This window comes from Sciurus vulgaris (genome assembly GCF_902686455.1).
Source record: "Sciurus vulgaris genome assembly, chromosome: 11".
Lineage (NCBI taxonomy): Eukaryota > Metazoa > Chordata > Mammalia > Rodentia > Sciuridae > Sciurus > Sciurus vulgaris.
Window position 1 is genome coordinate 60,652,179 of NC_136472.1, and position 24,542 is coordinate 60,676,720.

The following is a 24,542-nucleotide window of genomic DNA, read 5'->3' on the forward strand; positions in this document are numbered from 1 at the left end:
CCATTGAGGGAGCCACTCTGAGTCTTAACAAGTCAGGTTGGAATAATAGCACTCAGGGTGGGCACGCAGAAGTTGCAGCCCTAACTTCCAGGCTGGAAGAATACAACTTAGAGAAGAAGAGGGAAATCTGTGTCTTAAAAGTCTCCTGTTAAAGGAATTCCACTCAGATGTTGAAAAGTGGGTGTTCAGTAAGAGGGGGCAACACGAGTAAGCACCTGCTCACTGCTCTCAGTGACAGTTCTCTCCAGCACATCTCTATTGTTAAAAGCAGGGGCAATCAATGTGTACAGGGACTGTACATGTTGTTCTTCCACTTTGCGTGCCCTCTCACTTACTTTTCTTCAGGGCATTTCGGTGCAGAGTCTTTATGCACTGGGATGAACCTGATCCCAAATGGGGTTATAGGACATGGCCTTTGAGCATTGACTTAAAGAAAAATCTAGATAGTTAAAAAAACAAACAAACAAACAAAAAAACTTGGGAGTGGGAATAGGTGGTCCAGAGACATCTAATAGGTTACCAGTTCTGCTTCCAGAAGATTCCCAGGGGTTTGACTCCTCTGACATCTGCCAAGTCTAGTGACACCCAGGAAGCCAGAAAAAGAGGGCAGGGTGGAGGCCGAAGGAGCGGAAGACTACAGGGCCTGATCCCTTAGGCTATCTCTCGGCGTCCTAGCAACGGCAAAAGGATGGAAGAGTCAGTTTTCTGGTGGGACCAGAGTGAGAAGCCCCGCAGTCAGGGCAGATAAGGGGAGCTGAACCTCGAGATCCCCGGAAGCCAGGGATTCCTGCGCAAAAGCAAGAGCAAGAGCAAGAGCTGGAATTCCCCTCGAAGCGGAATCTGCCGACCTAGGCTGGGACTGGCTGCAAGCCATCTTTGGGAGCTTAGGGTCAGGGCAGCCTGCGCAGGCACGGGTGGAGGCATCAGGAGCGTCCCTGGGGGCGGGAGCCAGGGCGGCCAGCAGGTGGGGCTCGGGGCGAACTCCGCCCCCCCGCGCCCTCCTCGTTGGTCCGCAGCAGCCCAGCCCCGGCCCCTCTACCGAGCCGGAGCGCGATTGGTGCTGGCGCTTGTCGCTCGGAGGGGGCCGGGCCGCTCTGCTCAGCCGCTTTCCCTGCCGCCGCTGCCGCCGCCGCGGTCCTGCTAGCAGCGCGGGCCGGTCGGACCGCCAAGGCAGCCGGAGCTTGGCGATGGGAAGCGGCACGGCCGCGGACCGAGGCAGTGGCAAAGTTTCCCAGACCTGTGTATCGGGTCGCGCGGCTGCCGGCAATCCGTGGCTGTTCTAGAAAGGCTCAGGGATTTTTAATTTGGAAAAAAAATCCACCTCATTTCCTTTGTCAGCTCTCTCTCCTGGTGGTCAGAGGCGCGAGCTGCAAACTTGGGCACCGCGGCTCCACAGCCATCGTACCCGGTTTTGGAGAACCTCGCGACTCAAGTGCTGGGGCGCCCGGCAGCCCCAGGCGTGCTAGAGGGTATTATCGCTGGGCAGTCCCGGGCGCGCAGCAAGGAGGGGCCCCCGGGAGCTCTATATGGAGGTGGGAGTCCAGAATGGTGTGCACCAGGAAGACCAAAACTTTGGTGTCCACTTGCGTGATCCTGAGCGGCATGACCAACATCATATGCCTGCTCTACGTGGGCTGGGTCACCAACTACATCGCCAGCGTGTATGTGCGGGGGCAGGAGCCGGCGCCTGACAAGAAGCTGGAGGAAGACAAAGGGGACACTCTGAAGATTATTGAGCGACTGGACCACCTGGAGAATGTCATCAAGCAGCACATCCAAGGTACAGGCGCCCCAGGAAACTTGGGCCGCCCACAAGACCCGGGAGTGCCCATGCTGTGCGGGTTGCGTGGGGTTAGTGAGCATCAACCCGGCAACTGCCGGGCTCTGGGGCCGCAGACGCCTGTGGGCTGGGGACCCGGTGTTTTAGCTCTTGACCGGGTGAAGGACCCTCGGTATATGAGACCCTGCGCGCTTTCCCAGGGCATATGTGTGTGCGCGGGGCTGCACGAGCGGGTGTGGGCAGCTTACAGTCGACATGGGGGCGCGCTGCGCACGTGTCCGAATGTGCGTGTGACACCAGGCTGTTTGCTCGCCGGGTTTCAGGATCGCACACAAGTCCGGCTTGGATTGCGTGCTGTGGACGTGTGTGTGTGTGTGTGTGTGTGTGTGTGTGTGTGTACAAGAGGGCAGGAGTGCAAAAGAGCTCATTTGGCTACTGTAGGGGATTAACAACGAGATACCCGCTTGACTCTAGCTATTGGCATTTAGGACCCGCCTGCTGAGGGACAAGCCCAGGCTAGGAAGATTGCATTCCCCCAGTCCCAGCCCCAACCCCAACTCCAACCTCCCTATGCTTGATCTTGGCGATTGGGAACGCAGGCGGCATCTGTGACTGGGTGACGGATTAAACCGATAGCGGTCCTCACCTCTACTAGAGCCCGCTGGTCTAGGACCCTCCCTCCCTAGGAGCAGGTGTTAAACCCGGGAAGAAGCGCTGGAGCCTGAGCTCTGTCCACTGCGGTGGTGCCTCCGCCCAGGACGGATAGAACCCGCCCTGGGCTGAGCCTTCCTGGTGGTGTCGCCCAGGACCGGGCACAGGCGGATCCCTCCTGTAGCTCCACTCCCAGGCCCAGGGAGTGGCTGGGGTGGAGCAGACAGACCTATGCGGGGTGGGCCTGGAGTCCAAGGATGCTCTGGGTGGGTGCGCTCCAGCTGTCACGGGGTCCCAAAGGAGGGTGGGATGCGTGCGGGGCACTCTCCTGAGGTGACCCCCTAGGATGAAATGCCAGAAGGAAGGGATGGAGTTCTGGGCACTGGAGCGGCGTGTGCACACAACAGGAGTTCCTCATGCTCACCCTTGCTTTTGGTCGCTCCCTGGCGTCCTCTGCTTTCTACTAGGCATGGGCGCTTCTAAGGGCAGGACTGAGCCTAGTTCACCTGTAAACCTGGCAGGCCCATCAACCATTGGTGTCGGCACATGGAAGAACTTGACAATATTAGCGGAACTGAAGTCTGCCTATCCCAGGAGCTCTCTTGGTTACACGTGGGTGTCTGGGTTCCAATACTTGCACCTGCTGCCCTAGCCAGCAGGGTAGGAAGGAACCTGCTCTCTCTGAATCTGGTGTGTGCACTTCTCCAAGGGGCCAGAACTGTTAGTTCCTTTCCAGGAAAGGCTCAGCCAGGTTCAGGTGAGTCTGGAGAGGTGTCCATTGTGCTTCTTGACTAATCTTAAAAACAAGCTGGTGACTTTGACACTTCCTCAGAAGAAGGATCATTGACAGTTTCTTCTTCAGTCCTACCTCTGCCTCTCAAGGTGGCATTGGGTTTGGCAGACAAAAAATTGTCTCTCTGATGGCTACCTGTTGCTGCTATTTCTTACTTGTCATCTTCATCCTTTGGGTCTGGATTGACAATCAGCAAAAAAGTACAGTGTTTGCCCCAGGGCTTTTCATAATGTTCTGCAGGAGACCCAAGGCCGTGCCTTGCTTTGACACTCCTAGTTTTGCCCACAGATTTTAAGAGAATTTCATTCACATATTCTGTGAGTTTGTATGTGTGTTCAAAATGATTTTCTTGTGTCATTCTGTCTGGTCAGGGCAGAGGTGAGCAAGATACTCCTTTGGGAAGCATTGAGGGGAAGTTAGGAACCTGTGAGCTCAGCACAAAGGGCCCCATCAAGTAGATGGTGGACCAGGAGGCATGATTTATAAGGCTTCCTGTGAAAATGCATGCAATGTTGAAGTTGAAGGGAGCCTTCGTGATTTTCTTCCAGGAAACCTTATAACTACGTATTGTTTAAAACTTTTGAATTTATACCTGAAAAAAAAAAAAAACAACAACAACTGGGGAGATGGGTAAAAAAGAGACCAGGATCCTTGAAACATGGATCCTGTTCTCACTTATATGTATGATTTCTCCCTGAACATTCCTAAATGACTCTAATATTAGGATAAAAAGGTCAAAGCCACAACCCACAGTTGAGTGGGGAAGGTCAGAGACTTAGGAAAGACTAGATATGAGGCAGCCAGGAGCAAGAGGTGACTTGGAGTACAGTGTATCAATGACTATAGTTCCCTCCATGGTGCCAGAGCCATCCCTGAGCGTACACAGGCAGGAGGCCTAGGAAGGGGGACTTGTCCCATGCAATGCTGTGAGGCAGAGGGGGAAAGGGCAGTAAGATCAGACTCCTGTGCTTGGTGATGGGTCATGCCTGTGTGTCCACTGTCAAGTTCCCTCCCCTCTGTAGAGCAGTTTGCGCGATCCACTTGACATCGCTGAACTAAGAGGAATTAGATGGCACCTACTGTTCTAAGAGCTTTGCCCATGTTTACCTTTTACTCCTCACAACCTCACAGGTAGGCAATATTAGCTCCACTTACAGACATGGAAAGCAAGGCATGGAGAGGTTATTTGACTTGCCCAAGGTCAGGCCATTTCAGTGTCTGTTATAATGTTTGAATGAGAGGTGTCCCCCAAAAGCTCACTGTGAGACAATGCAAGATTTCAAGGGAAAATGATTGGGCTATAGTCTTAACCTAATTAGTGAATTAATCCCTGGTGGGATTAACCGAGTGGTAACTGGAGGCAGGTGGGGTGCGGGTGGAGGAAGTGGTTCATTGGGGGTGAGGCTCTGGGGTATTTATTTTGTATCTGGAGAGTGGAGTCTCTCTCTCTCTCTGCTTCCTGATCATCATGTGAGCTGCTTCCCTCTGCCACACTCTTCCACCATGATGTCCTGCCTCACCTTGAGCCCAGAGGGATGGAGCCAGCCACTTATGGACTGAGATCTCTGAAACCATGAGCCCCTAAATAAACTTTTCCTCCAAAAATCATTCTGGTGTTTTAGTCACAGCAGCAAAAAAGCTGACTAAAAGAGGGTCTTTGTTCTTTTTTATTTTTTAAATGTATACGGATAATAGATATATTATACTCTGGATTCTGGAGACTGGGAAGATGTCAGCATCTGCTGCTCTGTTTTTCTGAGTTGGTGTTCTTAACCATTTACTATACTGTCTCCTAAGTGGGCCAAAGGGTCACAGGGAAATTGTGCTCACCAGGAGTCAGTGGGCAATGGTGGAAATGGATGTCAAAGTGAGCGACCTCAAGAGTAATGGAGGGGCAACTGGAGTCAGTAGTTCTTCTGGGTGGAGATGCTTACCTTGGATAAACTCAGGAAGTTCTGGGTTTTGTTTTGTTTCCTGAGGAGGGACAGAGGTTGCATTCACTTAACTAATGCTTGTTGACCACCCAGCACAGTCCTTGCAATTCTATAGAGTGGGTCCTGGATTGCTGAGTGGATAAATGATTTGGTACCCAGTGCTGATGGCCAGTGCCCTGATTAGTCATTAATGAAAGTGTTGCCTTTCCTCAGAGGATATGTTTTGCTTTGGAGTCTTGCTCACACTTCTCTTTTCTTTGGAAGGAAAGTTGTCCTGGAAGCTGCAAATGTCACAGAATGTTCTGCAGGATGTTCGATAGAACTTGCAATTAGAAGAGGCTTTGGAGCGTCACCCTAGAGATCTGTTCTAGTCATGACTGAAAAGTTTATTTTCCTCTTGGGGATTGCAGTGATATTTCATTTTAATTTGTTTTCTGATTGAATGATTTAATTAGATGGTGTTTGGGAATCTCTTGGGAATGCAAATTGTATTTTTGAGATTTTTTTTTGAACCAAGTAGATGTTAAATGAGCTGGTAGGTAACTTCAGATTTTAAAACAATAATCCTGATGGATTGGAAACACAAAGTAAGTATCAGTACAGGTTCAGTCTTGGGACCTTGAGTTGGTGAGGTAGATGAAGGAGAGGTTTTGCTACAGGAAGACTTGGTATTACAGAATTTAGGGAAAGGAAGTATTGATTAACTTTTTACTTTGGAAGTCCAATAGAAACAAAAGTGGCTTTCTCCTTTTCTTAGTACCTTTTTGAATCTGTAAAAGAATGTGCTAATATTTAAGAAAATATTTAAAAATGTATATAATTGTCCATAATTCACTCTAATAACTAATAACTAGTCTAATAAAAATAGTCTAATAACTATTTTGCAAATTTTGAGTTTTTCTTTAAGCTTTGTCTCTTTGCTTTCATATTTAAAAATGAAGATGAAGTCATTTTATATTCTACTTTTTTCACTTTGCATTTACTAGAAGGATTTTTTCATATTTGCTGCATAGTTTATTGGTTCAATATTTCTCCTGAGGGCCTAACATGTACCAGACACTGTTCTGGGGGAGTGATTGGGAATAATAGTGGTGGACCTAGATGTTCTTGTCTCTGTCATGGTGGACTTTCAAAGGTTTTCAAAGGACAATAGAATGAATCCCTCCTATTCAACATGTTTGGAGTATAATTTAGTCCATTAATTCAAAAATTGGGTCCCAGAGGGAAATCAAACAAAATATTACAAATGTGCATTAAATGTTTCTAATGTTATTCAAAACATGCATACATTGGCCAGTCTTCTGATGGCAGGCCAAAGTTTTGTCTTCGGGGTGAGTCTGCCAATATAGTCCTCTCCCCTTCATTGCACAAACCACTCCTTTGGTGTCCTGTTTACAGCAACTCATATCTAGTTCTGTTTTAAAATTCACTGGGAACTGAAAGGTGCTTAGGAAGCCATCTCAGTCGGTCTTGTATGTTCAATTTTTATGACTTTTGTCTGATCTTTTGCAATGATTTTGCTGATATGTAATTTGACTGCTATGTTTAAGTCTTTCCAAAGCATTACATTTTCTTAGAAACAACCATTCTTGTCTTTTTAGCAGTTATATTTCATTGGTTTACATAATATGTAAGTCAATCATGCAGTTATGGTGACAAGTGCAAATAGTATAAACACACTAGGAAGAATCCCAGTGGATGGCTGGAAAGCACACAGCTTGACAGTTAGGAGGAGATGTGAGTAGGGATGCTTGAGGAAAGCCCGTGTGCATGGACAAAGGCAAAGGCATTCTGGGGTTTATTTTAGAGAGGAAATGGAAAGCATGTTTCATCTGTAGGGTTGAATAGAGGCTCTTTCAGTAGAACCTATACTGTTTTTTGTTTTGTTTTGTTTTGTTTTGTTTTTGGTACTGGTGGTGCTTTACCACGGAACCACATCCCCAGTCCTTTTGATTTTTAAATTTTGAGACAGGGTCTTGCTAAGTTGCTGAGGCTGGCCTCAGCAATCCTCCTGTCTCAGCCTCCTGAGTCTCTGGGATTGTAGGTATGTGACTCTACACCAGGCCTTATGCTGTAATTTTAATGATTACAGAATATTCCGTCATTGACATGCCATTAGTCATTCAACCACTTCCCTATTATGGGATATTTGTTTTGCTATTATAATTAGAAAAAAAAAATGATTGTTTAAAAGTTTTTTCAAGAATGTGTTTCCAGAAGTGAGATTGTTACTGACAAAATGAGCATTTTTATGAAAGATTATTTTTCAAAAGGAAAACTTTTTTACACAGCTACCAACAATGTACTATTGTACCAGTGTCATGGAGTCTGGCCAGCATTGAGTGCTATCATTCAACTTTTTCTGGGCAAATGGAATCACTATCCAGTGCTCTGGTCTTTTGGTTGAACTCCTTTGATCACTATCGAAATGGATTTTACTCCACATACATCCTGATGTTTGTTTTTACTTTGTGGGGACCATTTTTCTCTTGGATTATCCATGTTTGTGGTTTGTGTTTTATTTATAGGTTTCTTAAATAAATTAATTAATGAATATACATGATACCTGCATTATATATCATATACATAAGTTTTGTTTTAATAGATGCCTTAGTTCATTGGTTTACAAACTGCTTCCCCAGGAACTCTAAATTTCCAAAAGATTTGATCTGGGTTTGGTCAGCAAGAGGGTAAGAGGAATCTCCTAGACCCCTTCCTGGTCTGGTTTCCTCCTCTCCAACCAATGCACCTTCTCTTTCATCTGTTTTATATTTGGTATTCTGTAAAATATTTCATTTTTTCAAAAGGATCAGCTTCTTTAAAAAAAAAAAAAGTTGAGAATCACTGTTTTGTGAGAAGAGACCAGACTATTACATTTTTGTGAAAGATGATGGTAGCATAAAGAATTAAGGAGAGTAAACAAATCTAAAAGGAAATTGAATTCCTGGGTGGTGTTCTTATAACGTCTATTTACCCTTTTGAATACCATGATTAATAATGTATTACATTATATGACTAATTTCTAAATCCATTATCTCACTTCACTGAGTATAGATCATCCCAACAATGGGAGAAATGGGTTATTAACTGCACTTTGTTTCTTGAAAGTTTATTAGGCATGTTATGTGCATATTAATGTACATCAGGTCCATAATAGCAGGTTGTTTGCCATGATTACAAGCCATACATGGTCCCCCAGCATCAGAAAATGTCCAGACCTAGATGATCTTCTACCCCTTGTAGCTTTTGGATGTTGCCTAGAATTGGCTGATGTTCTCATCTGCTCCTTGATGTGGCAGCTTTTGGAAAAAGGACATATAACATTTGCCGAGTGCTTGGAGTTGATTGGAGGAAAGGGCATCATTTAAAGAGTAAATCTATCTGTCCTTTGGCATGAACTATTGCACACAAAATTGTATTAGTAACAGTGATTGATATTTTGAAAGAGTTCAATAGTGGATTTTAGGGTTGAGCCTAATTACCTTTGTTATAGCCAAGACCACATCTTCATAGGGCAGAAAAACCTTGCCAAAGAATACACTTTTCCCCATGGCCAAAGAATTTTCGTTTTTAGCCAGAAATGTGTAGGCTGTAAAATAAATGAATTCCACATTCTTTCCCACTCACTTGACATAAATTGTTATTTGCCCTTGATAAGTAGGTTGGTGTAGAATCTCAAGGAGAATTCAGAATGAAAAATGTTGGAGAGTCACAGTCTGGTTTTCTGGTCGGTGAGGGCCTTGAAGGTCAACTTCAGCCACTTGGGTCAGGCCAGTCTGATTTTCTGAAGGTATTTAGAGATTCAGAGCCGCATACAAGGTTACAGGAACGTCTTGATGGCCATACTATAATATTTGTGACCTCGCTTAGTTCAGGAAACTGAGTGACCCATTGCTTTGCTATGGGTTTAGGTTTGTTGTCCCTTTTCGTTGCTTGGATTCTATCCAGGATCCAGGGACAACCCTCTGCCCTATGGAGAAGCACGCTGGAGGGCAATTCAGCTGGAGGTAATGCTGCACGAAGGTCCTTTGGGGAAGCAGCCAGCTGAGTGTGAGTGATCATACTCATGAACCAGAAGGGAGCATGGTGGGCTCTGCGGGGGGGGGGGGGGGGGGGGGGGGGTTATGCATGAACCTAGCGGGCAGAAGCCCATCAATGTTGGATGCATGCATGCTGAAGGAGGGACCAAAACATAGAATGGCTGAGGTCTGAGCCAAACCCAGTGAATGGTGGGCTGTTCTTTGTATGCTAACTTCAAATGCCTCTCCAAGACTGGGGGTTCTGACTTGAGTCTGGCAGGGATGTGATCTCTCCAAGGCTTCTACGATGGTTATCTTATCAAATCCTGCTTTGCCTTTGGGGTCAGAGTCAGCTCCATTGTGCAAGGCGTAGGGAGCCTCAGTGTTTCCCCTTCCTCACACACGTCTTCACATGCAGGCCATGCGCCCTCCGGCAGGGCCCGGATGAGCACGCCCCAACATTCTGATCATTGTCACTGCTCCCCTGTCTTTCTCACTCAGGAAAGCAGATTAGTATGCAAGGGAATGTGATAACCTTGAAATTGCTTTAATTTATAAAGTTAAAGTTAATCATTCATAAGCTTTGGTACTTAAATTATTGTTAATAACAAATTACCTCACAACTGTTCCGAAGCACGGTGTGTTGTGGCAGTGATTGGGAGCAACTGCTGTTTTGGAATCTTCTCTGTGGGGCTGTGTCCTCTCTATGGACTCTGCTGAGTGCAGTCGACTGGAATTTTAAGCAAAGGATTCCTGGTTATACGAATGCTAATATTTTGGAAGTTTTTTTGGCTCTGCAATTAGGGATTAAAATGTATTTTTAGACAGATCATGGCAGGGGGTGTGCAGTTCTGAGATGTAGTTTTCTTTCACCTCATTTCAATTTCAGTTTTGTGACAGTTCTTTTTTTTATTAATTTTTAATTTTTTTCTAATTAGTTGTACATAACAGTTGAATGCATTTATACATTTTGATCCATCATACATAAATGAGTGTGATTTCTCATTTTTCTGATTGTACATGTTGCAGGATCACATGGGTCATGCAGTTATACGTGTACATGAGGTAATAATGTCTGTTTCACTCTACTATCATTCCTATCCCCCATGTCCCTTCTCCTCCCTTCACTCCCCTCTACCTAATCTAAAGTAACTTATTCTTCCTTAGCCACCCAACCTTATGGTGAATTAACATCCACATATCAGAGAAAGCATTCAGCCTTTGGTTTTGGGGGTTTGACTTAGTTCACTTAGCATGATATTCTCCAACTCCATCTATTTACTAGTAAATGCCATAATTTCATTCTTCTTTAAAGCTGAGTAATTTTCCATCACACACACACACACACACACACACACACATATCCATCTGTTGAGGGCACCTAGGTTGTTTCATAGTTTAGCTATTGTGAGTCGAGCTGCTATAAACATTGGTGTGACTGTGTCACTGTACTATGCTGATTTTAGGTCCTTTGGATATAAACCAAGGAGTGGGATAGCTAGGTCAAATGGTGGTCTTTGAGAGAAGAAGCTGCTCTGATGATATTAGTTGGATATTGAGAGGTTCTTGTATGAAATCACTGCTAAAATGCTATTGGAGTCGATGGGCATAATCAATTGGGCTGCATTCTGTTGCCACTGTCCTTAAAGAGCTCACAAAAGCACAGGGTTTTGGAAGATCCAGAGAAGCAACATGGGCACCCTTCACCTTGGGACAGGTGAGGACAGTGAAAAACAATGCCTGCAGAGGAGGCATGAGGCCCACTCCTTGGCACAAATGTTTTCTCTCGCCAGTGTCCTGCGTTTCTGCGTCAGGGTGGAGCACTCTGATTAGGATTCTTGAGTGCTGTATCTTAGCCATCTTGGAGTCTCATTGGACTCTACCATCTTCTGTCTTGTCCAAGCATCTTTATCCTCCAGAAATTCAGAGTGAAAGGCCATTGAGATTCCACAGCAGCTGGAAGGTGATTCCTGGCAAGATAGGATTTGAAGCTTGGGTTAATAAGTGTTCTGCTAATGATCTGAGAATGCAGGAGCATAGGAGCAAAATCGTTTCGGCCAGTGAATGTGAGAGCAAGAAAGCTAAGGAGAGGGTTGCAGTGACAAAGGAGGATTCTAGATAGATCCTTGATTTGTTTTATGAGTAATAGGCATATCAAGATTGTATGGGGAAGGCGGGGAGAGAGCCCCTCCTGTGTGGCAGAGCCTGGGCCAGGTGCTTTATTACATTGTTTATTTTAATGGACACTAACGGATTGCTTTTCATCTTTACAACCTGGCAGGGGCTGGTTTTGGAGGTGAGAAAATTAAGACTTAGACCCCATGGTTTGGAAGTGACCTGAGTGTGTCTTCCAGAGCTTCATTTGCTGGAAGCTTGGTCCCCAGTGTGTTGGTGTTGAGGTGGTGGCACCTTTAATAGGTGGGACCTAGTGGGAGGCAATCAGGTTATTGAAAGCAGTGCTCCTGGAGGGGATTAAGGTAGTTCTCTGGGGACCCTGGTTAGTTCTAGAGAAAGCAAACTCTTATAAAAAGAGCAAACCTGGCTCCTGAATCTCTCTTGCTTCCTGTCTTGCCCCATGAATGCTCTCTCCACCTTACACATGCTCTCTTGTGATGCTCTCTGCCATGTTGTGATGTAGCCAGAAGGCACTCACCATAGGCTGAAACTGGGGGCTGCCTGGTCTTGGACTTTCAACTTCCAAAACTATGAGCTATTTTCTTTATACTTTACCCAGCCTCAGGTGTTTTGTGATAGCAACTGAACAAACTAATACAGAGGGTTTGTCCAAGGTCAAAGGGCTGATGGGTGCTAGAGCCAGGAGGGGAAACTGTTTACAAAATCTATGGTCCCTACAGAATAGAAAAGAAGATAAAAATTTCAAATGGAGAGGATCGTGAGATCATTTTATTGAAGACTGTGTTTGAGCGTAAGCTCAGAGGCCTCTGGTCAAGTGGGAGACTGCTGAAAGAAGGAGCCAAACAGAGGGCCTGGTTTGTCCTTGTGTCTGCAAGGAACCCTGAGGTTAGGGTGGGCAGAGGGCAAGGTCTTTCTCTGGAGGGATGAGTGAGGTGCCACCATAGAGGCCCTGGAGAGTCTTTCCCTTTGATCATTGTGGATCACTTTGGAGCTCCAGGAATTTGTCCCTATAGAAAAAGCAGAGAGTTTCAGTTGCAGCCAGAGCTCATTCAAGTTCCACTGTGACTTTCGCACCTGTGATGTGCTGGCCTGGTGCTGGGTGCTTTCCTGTGTATGGGCACAGTCAACTGTCTTCTGCAGTGACCAGCTCATCCTGGTTTGCCCCAGATTTCCCTGTAATCAAACAGAAAGTCCTGGGACCAAGGAAGGCCCTCAGCCCTGGAGAAACCTGGATGGTTGGTCACCTTCTTGTCCTCACAGGGATGAATTTTGTTTAATGATAAGTCCTAGCACCAGGGCAGACACAGCCCTTGGACCACACTGGCATCTCCTCTCCCTACCCTTGACGGCCAACTTTGCAGAAGAACTGTGACAAGATGGTGAGGGTCCCCGCAGCCCCTGCCCCGTCCTCCCTGCCCACACTGGCTGCCTCCTCTCTCCTTTGTTATTCGTTCTGCCTTGGCACTCTCTGTTTTTAGCTGTCTGAGCCTCTCAGGATTTGGAAGGAAGAAACAATTGCTGTAAAGGAAAGCACTAATAAAGTGGTTTGGGCACAAAACATCAGCAGCTGTTTATTTGCCCAAAACAGTAGGAGTCCGTATTAATAACCTTTTGAGTTATATGCTGGGAAGTTAAAAGTAAGCAAAAATCTTACTGGTGACTCGCAAATGTGACTTTATTCCTTTATTGAACTAATCTCTCTTCCTGTTTATGCTGGTGACATTTTCTATTATCCATGTGGAAGATCCTTTTTGATCTTCCGTTACAGATTTATTTAGCCGTGCCTTGGTGAGCGTCCCAAGGCAGAGGAGTTTTCTGGTTTCCTTTTATTGCAGTTATAATGCTTGGTGTTTATGTGGTTCCTGCCTCAAAGGATTTCAACAAGTGGGACAGCCTTTGTCTAATTAATCATTGCATTTCCCGGACTGAGAGAAGGAGCCACAGAGGAAGGGGAGGGGTTCAAGGAGGCCCTGGGCCTGCCTGTCATTCACAGGTTTGGAGGGGGTGTCTTCAACATTCCGGTGTCTTGCTCTTCCAAATCTCATTTTAATAATAAACTGATCCTCTGATTTGCTTTAGTTTCTAAAAGAGTATATGAAGGAGAGTAGAACCTGCCAGAATTATAAAATAGATCCTCCGACTCTATAATAGGGCCAGTTTTTTTTTTTCCCCTAATTCAATAGAACCTGGGGATTTATATTAGGAGGGGAATCCAGTGAAAAGTGTATATGAGAGACTTTTATCAGTGACTGTTGGGAAAAGGGACTAGTGGGGAAGGGCTCCAGAAATAGTACTGAATTCATCTGAAGAAGAGAAAGGGAATTAATATCTGTGGAGCATCTAAGAGGTGCTAAATGTCTTTCAAGTGGACATGTAAATGCTTTAAGTGCTTTACATTTGTATCTCACAAGCAAACCTGTGGCATGGTTTCATGGTCCCATTTTACAGATGTGGAAATTGAGGCTCAGGCATTGTAATTAACTTGTCCAAGATTAAGCACCCAGTAAGAGACAAGACCTCATTACTTCTATTAAGTCCCTTAGCAGGAAGCTAGAGGTCCTCTTGTTTTCTGCCCCTGTGATATTCATTAAGAGGATACAGGCTCATTCTTTCCCTAAGCAGGAAGGTTGCAGGCGAGAATGGAGAAGAATTCTTGAGAGCAGCAAGGCCCTGAGCTGGGCTACCAAGCGACGATTGTGGCAGTCTCCTGCCCTGGGGACGCAGAGGCTGCCTTGCCGGGCGGGCCTGGACTCAGCACCCCAGCGCCTGCTTTTCCAAGAGAGGATTTATTGTAAGACTGTCACCTGCTCAGTCTGACCACAGCTTTATTTTGGGGGGTTCTCTATGCTCAGGTCATGGAGTCATAGAGGGAACACAAAAGGGAACTGGTATACCTGAAGGAAATGGGGGATGGGGCCAGGCCGCCCGGAACTTCCCTTTTAACTGAGGGAATAGAATAATTGGAGTCCAATGTAGAGTTGGCGTGATGGAACTCAGACTGGTGTTGTTTACTGGAGTGTGGAGGTGGGAGGAAATGAATGCCCATGGGTGACGGGGAGGAACTGCATATGCACCCACAGTTCCTACTCCCCCAGGTTTTGGCTGGAAGTTTGACCATGGTCCGGGATATACCCCTGCCTTCTTTGGGTCACATGAGCAGATTTTTTGCTTTCTTCATTCAACAAGCATTATTGATGACCTAGTAAGTAATATTGGTGAGGATATTTCAGTGGAACAAAGGCAGACATATGAAGGGGTTCTAAGGTGGCCAGGAACTGTTCCATAACCAACACTTAAGGAAGGGGAGGTGTGATCCGAGAGCTTGTCTAGGGGGACGGAGTGCCAGGTGGGAGGGAACAGTCAGTGCCAAGACCCTGAGTTGGGAATGTGCCTGGTGTGCTCGAGCAGCAGTCGGGTGGCCAGAGTGACAGAGAGATGGGAATGGGGTTGAGGCCAGAGAGGGGCCGGCTGGGAGCTGGTTGTGCAGCCTCGAAGGCCACTATAGAGGGAATGCTCTGGAAAGATTGGGGAGCCACTGGAGGGGCTCAACAGAGAAGCGCATTTTAAAAGGCATCACACCAGGCTGTTCCGTGGCTGCTTCCTGATTTGTGAGCCCACCTCTGGTGGGCCTGGCACCGCACTAGGTGTGATGGGCAATGACAGAATACCAGTGACACAATCCTTTGATCCTTTTCTTTCAAGTGCACATAATCGGATTGAGAGGGCAAAACAGGAAACGGCAAAGGATCTTTTGCAGTTAACTAATCCAATGAGAGTTAAAATGGAATTCTAGAAGAGCGAGTCCTCAGAGCAGACTTCACGGAAGAAATGGAACTTAGGATGCATCTCTGAAGAATGAGGAGGATTTAGAGGAGTGGAGCGGGGAAGATTTAAAGAAGGCCATCTCAGCTATTAAATAAAACCAACAGTTACCTTGAAGAAAACCTGAGCCTCTCTAGTGCAGGCAAAGAGCGTGCAGGTGTGATGGGAGGCTGCTGCCTTCACAGGGCAGGTGGCCTTGGGAAAGTCCCTTCACGTCTGATGCCTCAGTTTCCCTGACTACAGAAGTGCGACGGCCACCCCGCAGCCAGTGCAGGGCTATTGCACTGATCAAATGAGGTGACAGCAGGCACGGGGGAAACATGTTCTCTTTTTCCCTCTTCTTTCCCTTTCCTGTGCTTTCGCTCTCTCTTCTTCCTAATGCATCCATTGAAAATAGTCAGGAATATACTTTCTTGTAATACCCAGAATATCAAATTTGAGCTCTGTTTTAGTGCAGTTAGCTAGGAGTGCCCTGGTTCACTCAGGCCTGAGATGGCTCCAAGTTAGATTTGAAAGGCAGCCCCAACTAACACTTGCAATGTCTCCGCTGGGCTGGGTTGCAAGATCCACTCAGGTTGTCTCAGTGTGACCTGCTGCTACTCTAGGGGTCCAGCAGCCTGGGGACCTGCCTTTGTGAGTGGAGAATTTTTTGTTTTGTAAAACCCACTTGGTGTTGCAGAGGCCGCAGGCTATGTTGGGGAGGTGCTGCGCTGGCTGAAATCCTGACTGGCTGGAGAGTTATGCAAGGTTCCCAGCTACCTGGCGGGCGGGCTCCTTCCCACCTCCATAGTGGAGGGAGAGTCTTAGGAGCAACTTGTCTTCCATCTCGACCTCCACCCTGAATTGCAGCCGCATCAGCCCATCTTCCTGCCAGGGTGGATTTGATTTAACTGGAAGCAGTGTGACTTATAATTTCAATAGCAGGCAGGAAGGTATGATTTAAGACGATTGTCAGGAAGATTCAATTTAATCTTTTCTTTCTTTCTCCTCTACAAAATGTGCGTGTTGTTGTGTGATATAATGTTACTGTATACGTTCTTTACAATTCAGTACAATTCAGAGGTAGATGTAGTTTTACATTGAGAAGGTGCACTATATGTTTTTTAAGTACTTAAAGTTCTGTTACAAAGGATTCCTCTCTAGTGACAGCAAAAAAATAAAAAAAGGGTGGTTTTGCTGTTTTACTAGAGAGAATTGTGGTAAATCATGAAACTTCCCATTTGATAAAAAAAACCTTTTTTTTTTTTTTATTGATTGTCAGGGGTTATTTTGGTCACTTGTTAAAAGAAAAACAGTTACCTTCACAAAAATGATAAAAGCAATTATTTTATTTACCCCAAACTGAACAACTGTGGATTTGGAATGTTTTTTCAACAAGAGCCAGTTGTTTTTAGCAAAACAGGCATAAGTATTTTTGAGTTTATAATTACTTTAGTAATACAGAAAGTGTGTATTGATTTTTTTAAGTCAACAACTAAATGTCTTATTGTGCCCTGGTCAATATTGGAAACTCGCAGTGTTGTGCAGCAAGGTGTAGTCGTTCCTTCTTTCCTACAATATATTAGCAGGGAAGGGCGAGCCTCCCTCCATGGGCAGCTTCCAGTCATAGCTCAAATGTGAGAGCTGTAGGCTGAAGGATCTTCAGTTAGAAGCAGAACATGCTGGAGCCAGAAGAAACCTCTGGGTCCTCAGGCTCAGACTGTTCACTGAAGGAGGGAAGACCCAGAACAACGTGGTGGCTGCCCAGGAGCCTCTGAGGGACTCTGGAGACTCTGGGATAAGGATCTAGTGGTCCCAAATCCAAGCCCACAAAGTCTCTACATCCAGTCACGTTCCTCAACCTCAGCAGAAACATCTGTTTGGAAAGGTACATCCTTAGTCATATATTCTCAGGTGAAGCCAGGTCCTCTTTAGTGATAAGAGAGAGGACGTATTTTTCAGAGTCTCCCTTAAGTGATGTCCTTTCTCCCCAGCCTGTCTCTGAACCCCATCCTTCTGGAATCACCTTCAGGCACTAGGACTTAGCACTCTTGACCAGGACCTGACTTTGGGTCCAAGCAGTGTGTGATGGCTTCTGGTGGTGCAGCCTCCATGTCTAGGAACAGAGCTAATGCCCAGCCTTTCAAACCAAGTAGTGATGCAGATGGAGGAGGCAGAGATTTTGGATCAAAGAGGGAGAAAAAGAAAGTAAACTGACAACTACCAGTGTGTTAGTCATCTTTCTGTTACTGTGACAAAATAATTGAATAATCAACTTAAAAGCAGGAAAGTTTTCTTTAGGATCACAATTTTGGAGGTTTCAGTACAGTTGAACTGTTTTGGTTTGGGCTTGTAGTGAGGCAGAACATCATGGTGACTGGGAATAGGTGGTGGGGAGGTGGGGAGAGAGGAGCTGGGGTCCCAATAGCTCCTTCAGAAGCACACTCTCAGTGACCTAAGTTCCCCTCACTGGGCCCAAGCTCTTAAAGGTCCCATCACCTCCCGATACTGCTACAAGGCTGGGGACCAAGCCTTTACCACATGGTTCTTTGGGGACATTCATGATCCAACTATAGCAACTGGACACATATGTTTGGCACTATTTGATCCACTTCATATTATTTGATCTTAAGATAAGCCTGTGAGGTCATTAGCCCCATTTTTCAGATGAAAAAGACTGTAACTATTATGCTGCTTTTCCATTAGAACATTTCCTTGGAAGTGGAAATTAATCCCTACTTTTTCCATTTTTCCAGTGATTCCCACAGGGTCAGGTACAGCTAATAGGGGCTAAGGAGGTGTTTGTTGCGTGAATAAATGAATGAATAAACAAGCCTGTCTAAAACTTCTTAGGAAGAAATGGCATCAGGATTTGCACCCAGGTCTTTGACTTCGAAGTCCTCTGTAAGGGAAGCCAGGAGACTGAAAAGCTGGCTCTTATCCTGCCAGACTGAGGGTGGCTTCTGTCTCGTGCTGTGTCTGCCTTCTGGATCAGGGACAGAAAAACATGCTCCCAGGGGCTCTCTCACAGCACCCCATAACTTCCACTGCTGTGTGGGGGAGCGGGTGTAGCGTGTGCCTCCCTGCACTGACATCCTCCACGAATCAGCTAGAGAGAAGAGCCTGAAGCCTTCGGGGGACCCTTGATGTCTTCATTTTAATAAAGCTGTCACTTGTGGTCATTTTCAAACAGCAGCAATCTTGTGGCTACAGATGGGGAAAAATAAAGCTGCACCAAAAGCAGAGTAAAGCCAGAGAAGATGCAGCTGGACAGGGGACCATTTCCAGAGGAGGGATGTGGTCAAGGTCATTTTAACTGATGCCTGGAGTCCATAGAAAGAAGGAAGTGTAGCTTAATTGCCAAGGAAGTATGAAGAATTCCTCAGGCTCCAGGGCTAAGGGAAAATCGACCTTTGTCTTTCTTTCTCTCAAGAGACAAATACTATACTACTGTCCACACTGGGGTCTGTGGAAACCTCAGATTCCACCCTCTCCGGGCGTCTCCTGGGTGGTGGTGACAAGTTAGGTCTCACTCTTGCACACTTGGGAGAGAGGTGGGAGACCCAGCAGCTGTGAGGAGGGATGAAGGGACCTCTATGGAGTCAGGAGAGGGGTTTCTGTTCCTGCCTGCTGGCAGAGTTCACGTAGAAGATGGCTTCTAGGGGAGCTGAGCTGGCCATCAGGCAGCTTAGGCCTCCTGGATGTCTGCTGGTTGGCTGGGGACTTGCCCACCTGTGGGTGCGGATCCGAGCATGAACTTGGCCTGGTATACTGTATATACTGGTATACTGGTATCTCTGCAGTCAGCGTGCTGGGGAAGGGGCTTCTCCACACCCCACCCATCAGGATAGAGCAGCCTGCTAGACTTTGATTTTTCATTTCCTATTATTCCCTGATATTTCCAATATGAAAAGAGTCATTTAAGCAGCAGGGTGGAAGAGGGCATAGTCGACATGGGGGGAAAATTGAAAATGTCATTTAAAAATGACTATTCCATTCTTCCTTACCTCAGTAGACAGATGGCTGTCTCTCTCACCTTTTGCCTACGGTCAGGAGCAGTAGCTGGTGGGTCAGCTGAGGAGAGCAGTGATTTTATTTTCCTTTTCATTTCAAACAGATTGCATAGCCCTTGGGGTGAGGGGGACCAGTGGAATGAAGCTAGGGGCTGGGAAACTAATTACGCCTCCCTGCATGGCTGAGCTAGTTAATACCAAACTGTTATTGGGGCTGAGTCTTCCCTGGGGCAGAACAGCTTCCCAAATTCCTTATCTTTTTTACTTTGCCTTGGGAGCTGAGGCCTTTTGGGTTTTTCCAGTTTGAAAAAACAGTTTAAAAAAACCAGGAGACTTTGCACAGCTCTGAAATGGCACTCTGGGTTCTGGTTGCCAGCATGGCATTCCCATGCCCAGCAGATGTCCCTCCTCTGGCTCAGCCTCCTTGCTGGAGTGGAGGTGAGCAGGATTTTGGAGCCACTTAGACTGGGCTCAAGCCCTGGTATTGCCACTTGCTGGTGTGATGTTGTCAGAGGTTGCCCAGCGTATTTAGGACTGGAAGCAGATTGCATGCTGTCCCTCCCCACTCCTAATGGTGTGGGATCAAGAATGAGTCACCTGAATAGTAAGCCTGTCTCAGTTGTGATTCTGACATTGACACCCATCCAGGTGCATGACATGGTCAGAACAGTATCATCAAGGGAGATGGTACATGATGAAGGATAATCACACATCCAGTCTGGCTTTTACATGGATTTTTAACTTCTTAATTAAACCAGTACAATTCTTGAAAAATTTTATCTTGGTTCATTCAGAATGCCTTAACAAAATACCATTAACTGGGTGGTTTACAATCAATAGAAATTTATTTTTTGTACTTCTGAAGGTTGGAAAGAAATGAAGGCAGTTTCAGTGTCCGGTAAGGGCCCACTTTCTTATCCAAAGAGGGATCCTTTTTGCTCCACGTGGAAAGGATAAAGCAGCTCTCTTCCATCCCTTTTATAAGAGCACCGATCACATTCACAAGGGCCCCACCCTCGTGACCTGATCACCTCCCAACAGCGCCACCTCCTATTACTATCACCTTGCAGGGTAGCATTTCAGTATTTGGATTTTGGGGGACACAGATATTCAGACCATAGCAAGTGGTTACATATGTATGAGTAAGACAGTTTATTCAATCTCCAGATAACAAGTTTGATGTGCTTTGCAGTAACTTGGACTCCAATGCTTTCTCTTTTGATCCCCTCTGGAGATCTATAGCCCAGGGTTCATGCAGTCCTGACTATCCAGACATCTCCAAAAACAGTGAATCCAATGAAGTCAATGGATCTTTTTAAGGACAGTTAAAACAATTTTAAATGTTGGTTGGAGACTTTTAAAAATATAGCCTTTCTGACAACATGAAGATCATGAATATTCAGTTTGTATATAATCTCAAGCAATTAGACACATATTTTCAGGAAGGGTGTGCACTCTGCTGGCTGGGGGGAATGGAGGCTGTCTATCATTTCAAAACTAGATTTCAAACTAGATTTCCTCTGGAGACTTGAAAGTTTCATTTTAGGAACATCTGGGAATGAAGCCTCAGAGACAGTCCGTTTTTATCTCCCAGCTTTGTTGGGTCATGGTCCTCCTGGCTACATCTGTACACTCAGGCTTTGCCTGAGAACTTCCCAGGTCTCCACAGAGGGAGAGAGGGGGGAGGGGTTTAGCATGAAGCAGCACAGCCTCTTTCTGGCCTCAGAGGATGGGTATTACATCCATGGTGAAACTGTATCTTGGGTGATGAGTGCTATTTGTTGGAACCCAGCTTGTCCATGTTGATCTCTTGTTAGAATGAGCTGAGTGTCCTTGGAGGAGTACCAAACATGAGATGGTTTGGAGGGGAGGACACAGCTTAGAATTGTCCTCCCCTGCTTTTTATTCTTTTTTTAATTCTTTTTTTTTTTTTTTTTGGCGTGGTGCTGGGGATTGAACTCAGGGCCTTGTGCTTGTGAGGCAAGCATTCTACCAACTGAGCTCTGAGCTATATCCCCAGCCCGAGAATTGTCCACTTTTAAAAGCAACTTTGTATCAGCCAAGAGTCCCTTCTAACTCTTCAGGAGAACAAGAGTTTTCACAACTCTGGTTTATATTCCCAGGTTACGTGGAACAATCCAGTTTCAAATATTCTCAAGTGCTATTGTCAGAAGCCATCTAAATGAGCCCTAAATTCTAGTGTTTCTCAAGTTTCCCTCCCATATCGACTCCTGTACCTGGAAGCAACACAAAGCTCATACCAGACCCAATGCCCCTTACTTTTAATCTAGAAAATATAGCCACAGTTAGGTAAACAGAGTGCTGGTAAAGAGAGCCAGCTGTTCTATAAATGATCCCTTTTTCTGCAGTGCAAATCACCTGGGTGAGGAGGAGCACTTCAGAACGGTAGCCCGAGGAGCTCCGTGTGTCCTCTCCCCTGTGAAACAGCAGAACTAGTGAAAATTATTTTTTTAAAATGTAAAGTCTCTGGAAGTTGTCCTAAGGGCATACATCAAATAAAGAAATACTTACTCAAGAAAATCTAAATTTTAGGAAGAACAGGGAAGTCTGTGGCATTTGAGCCATGACTTACCCCCTGCAGCTCAGTGAGACAGAGCTCTATTCTGGGAAGGTATGGACAAGAAGATGGGGTTCATTTCCCCAAAATTATTCTCTAGGGCTATATTTTATCTCCAGGGGTAGCAGACCACCTGCATTGGTCATGTCTCTGTGTGACAGAAGCTGTACTCCATATAAGCATGAAGAGAGGTTTATACATGCTGCCTCCTGCTACCCAGCCCTACTTATATGGTGGAAGCTCTAACCCAGGTGAAGAATACTGGGCCCTGGTGTTCCCGACCCCAGCTGATACATAGGATGGCAGTTGCATGCCAGTAGAGCAATCTGAGAAGACAGAGATTACTGTACCCATCCAGCACCCCACTTGTAGAGCAGAACTATCACTTCGAGAGATGTGGACTGCTGTTTCCAGTTCCAACTCTGAGGCTGTGTTGTAGGGATCCTGACCAGGGTTAGAGGCATGCTGTAAGAACAGAACTCTGTAGCTGCCCCTAAGGAGATCGACTTTATCAGAAATGGAGTATGAGTAAGTTCAAGCCTAAAAGCAATTGTGAGCATTTAAGAGAAGGCTGGTAGCCCCATGACAGCAACAAGAGAGACAGCAGCCAGCTGGACCAACTAGAAGTTCAACAGAGAGAACCAGAGAGAGAGGCTTCTCCTGGGTTCAAAGCCTGCACTCAAAGACAACCTGCTACAAGAAGGTCCAGTATTAATTGGATCAGTCCATGGAGCATTTTATGCCTCAAGGCACAGTTGGAGACAATAGATCAATCAGGTAGAAATTAGTGGAGGCTAGCAGCTGTGGATGATACTGATGGGGCAGTCCAGCCGGAAGTCCCAGCAGGGAGACGAGCAAGAAGCAAAGAGCTCCGTGGCATCACTGTCATCCTGAGGGCCAGATAGGAGGATCAGGAGCACTGTGCACATGCCCAAGATATCACATGCCAAGGAGTGACATCAGAGACTGCACACTGCAGAGGAAAGAGCTTCACTGACTTAGTCTGTCTAAGTCATTGAACAGCTGCCAGAGCAAACAAATCTTTGGTAGCAGTGGGGTGGGGTGGGGGGAGTGATAGGTATCCAGAGTGACTAAAATATAAAATACCCATTTTTTTTTTCTGCAAAAATCCAACAGTTGTTGAAGAATAGTAAGTTGTGGCCCATACACAGGAAAAAAAGCAGATAATAGAAATTGTCTTTGAGGAGTCTGGATCCTGGACTCATCAGAAAAAAAGACATCAAAGTAGCTATTATAAATTTGTTCAAAGAACTAAAGGCAACTATGTTGAAATAATTAAAGGAAGGTATCATGACAATGTCCTATTAATAGATAATACTGTGTTACAAAAAAAAGTGAAAATTTTGGGCTTGAAAAGTATAAAAAATGAAATGAAAACCCCACTGGAGGCACTTAAAATATATTCAAGTTGGCAGAAGAAAGTAGCAGCGAACTTGAAGGTAGATCAATAGAGATCTCAAAATCTGAAGAAAAGAGAAAAAGGAGGAAGAAAAATGAGCAAAGCCTTAGAGAAATGTGGGGCTTCATTAACTTCACCAATGTCATGTTTAATGAGAGTGAATGAGAGGAGAAAGATGCAGGGAAAAAAATCAGAGGAAATAATAGGTGTAAACTTTCCAAATTTGATGAAAGAAGTAACCTTCACATCCAAGAAGCTCAACAAACTCCTGTAAAATGAGCACAAAGAGATCCACATCTGGGTACATCGTAGTCAAAACATTGAAAGATAAAAACAGAAAATCTTGAAAGTGGTAGCAGAGAAACCACTCATCCCCTCCAGGAGAATACCAACAAAATTCACACCTGACTTCTCATCTGAAACAACAGAGGCCAGAAGGCAGTGGGAAAACACATCCCAAAACCTGTAAGAAAAAAACCCAATCTGCTAACCAAGAATCTTATGCATATCAATACCATCCTTCATGGAAAAATGAGAGATTACACCCTATTTATGTATGATCTGTCAAAATGTATAAATGCATTCTACTGTCATGTGCAACTAATTAGAACAGATAAAATAAATTTTATTTTAAAAATGAAGGCAAAATGAAGACATCACCAGATAAGCAAAACAGAGAGAATTTGTGCCACCTGCATTGCAAGAAACATTACCCAGCATTCTTCAGGTCAAATGTGAGTGACACCGGACAGCCGTTTGAATTCATATGAAGAGCAGAGTATCATTGATGGTAATCTTATAGGCCATTATAAGAGGTGATATGATTGTATTTTCTTTTTTTTTTTTTCTCTTCACTGATTTAAGAAGTATTGCATAAAACTATATGCAAATAATTGTATTTTTAGACCAAAACAGACAGAAATGTAATCATATATAATAATAGACAAAGGAGGCACAAAACTGGAGAGGAGGGAATAGTGCTATATGGGAGTTGAGTTTCTGTGCTTCACTGTAAGTTAACGGGCTTGGGTGAGTTCAGAGGTTTATTGTAACCTTCATACCAACCACCAACAACTGTCAAGAAATACAGTATATGTATGTTCAGTGTTCTCACCATGCACAAAAAAAGTAAGTATGGGGAGTGATGGACATGGTAATTAGCCTGACTTAATCTCTCCACAATGGTTACATATATTAAAACATGTTGAACACCATAAGGGTATGTATTTTTATTTGCCAATTATACCTTAATAAAACTGGGGAAAAAGAACTATAATTAAAATCATTAAAGAAATGAAAATGTACAAGATATTATTCCCTTAGTACGTAAGAAAGCAGTAAAGGAGGGATAAAGAAACAAAAAATACATAAGACATAAAGAAAATATAAAGTAAAATCACTAGTTTAAAGTTGCATC

At 45.1% G+C, this 24,542-nt stretch overlaps 1 protein-coding gene across 2 annotated transcripts in view; it reads left to right on the top strand.

The window, feature by feature from the left end:
- The first annotated feature begins 1,107 nt into the window (after positions 1-1,107).
- Positions 1,108-24,542, top strand: part of GALNT18 (polypeptide N-acetylgalactosaminyltransferase 18) — a 317,789-nt gene continuing 294,354 nt past the window's right edge. Inside the window, exon 1 of one of the 2 annotated variants that reach the window (XM_079102714.1) lies at positions 1,108-1,780. In XM_079102714.1, the coding sequence (XP_078958840.1) occupies positions 1,546-1,780 (235 nt within the window). In that variant the 5' untranslated portion in view covers positions 1,108-1,545. The remainder of the gene's footprint in view (positions 1,781-24,542) is intronic. The other variant, XM_079102713.1, reaches the window with a different exon arrangement.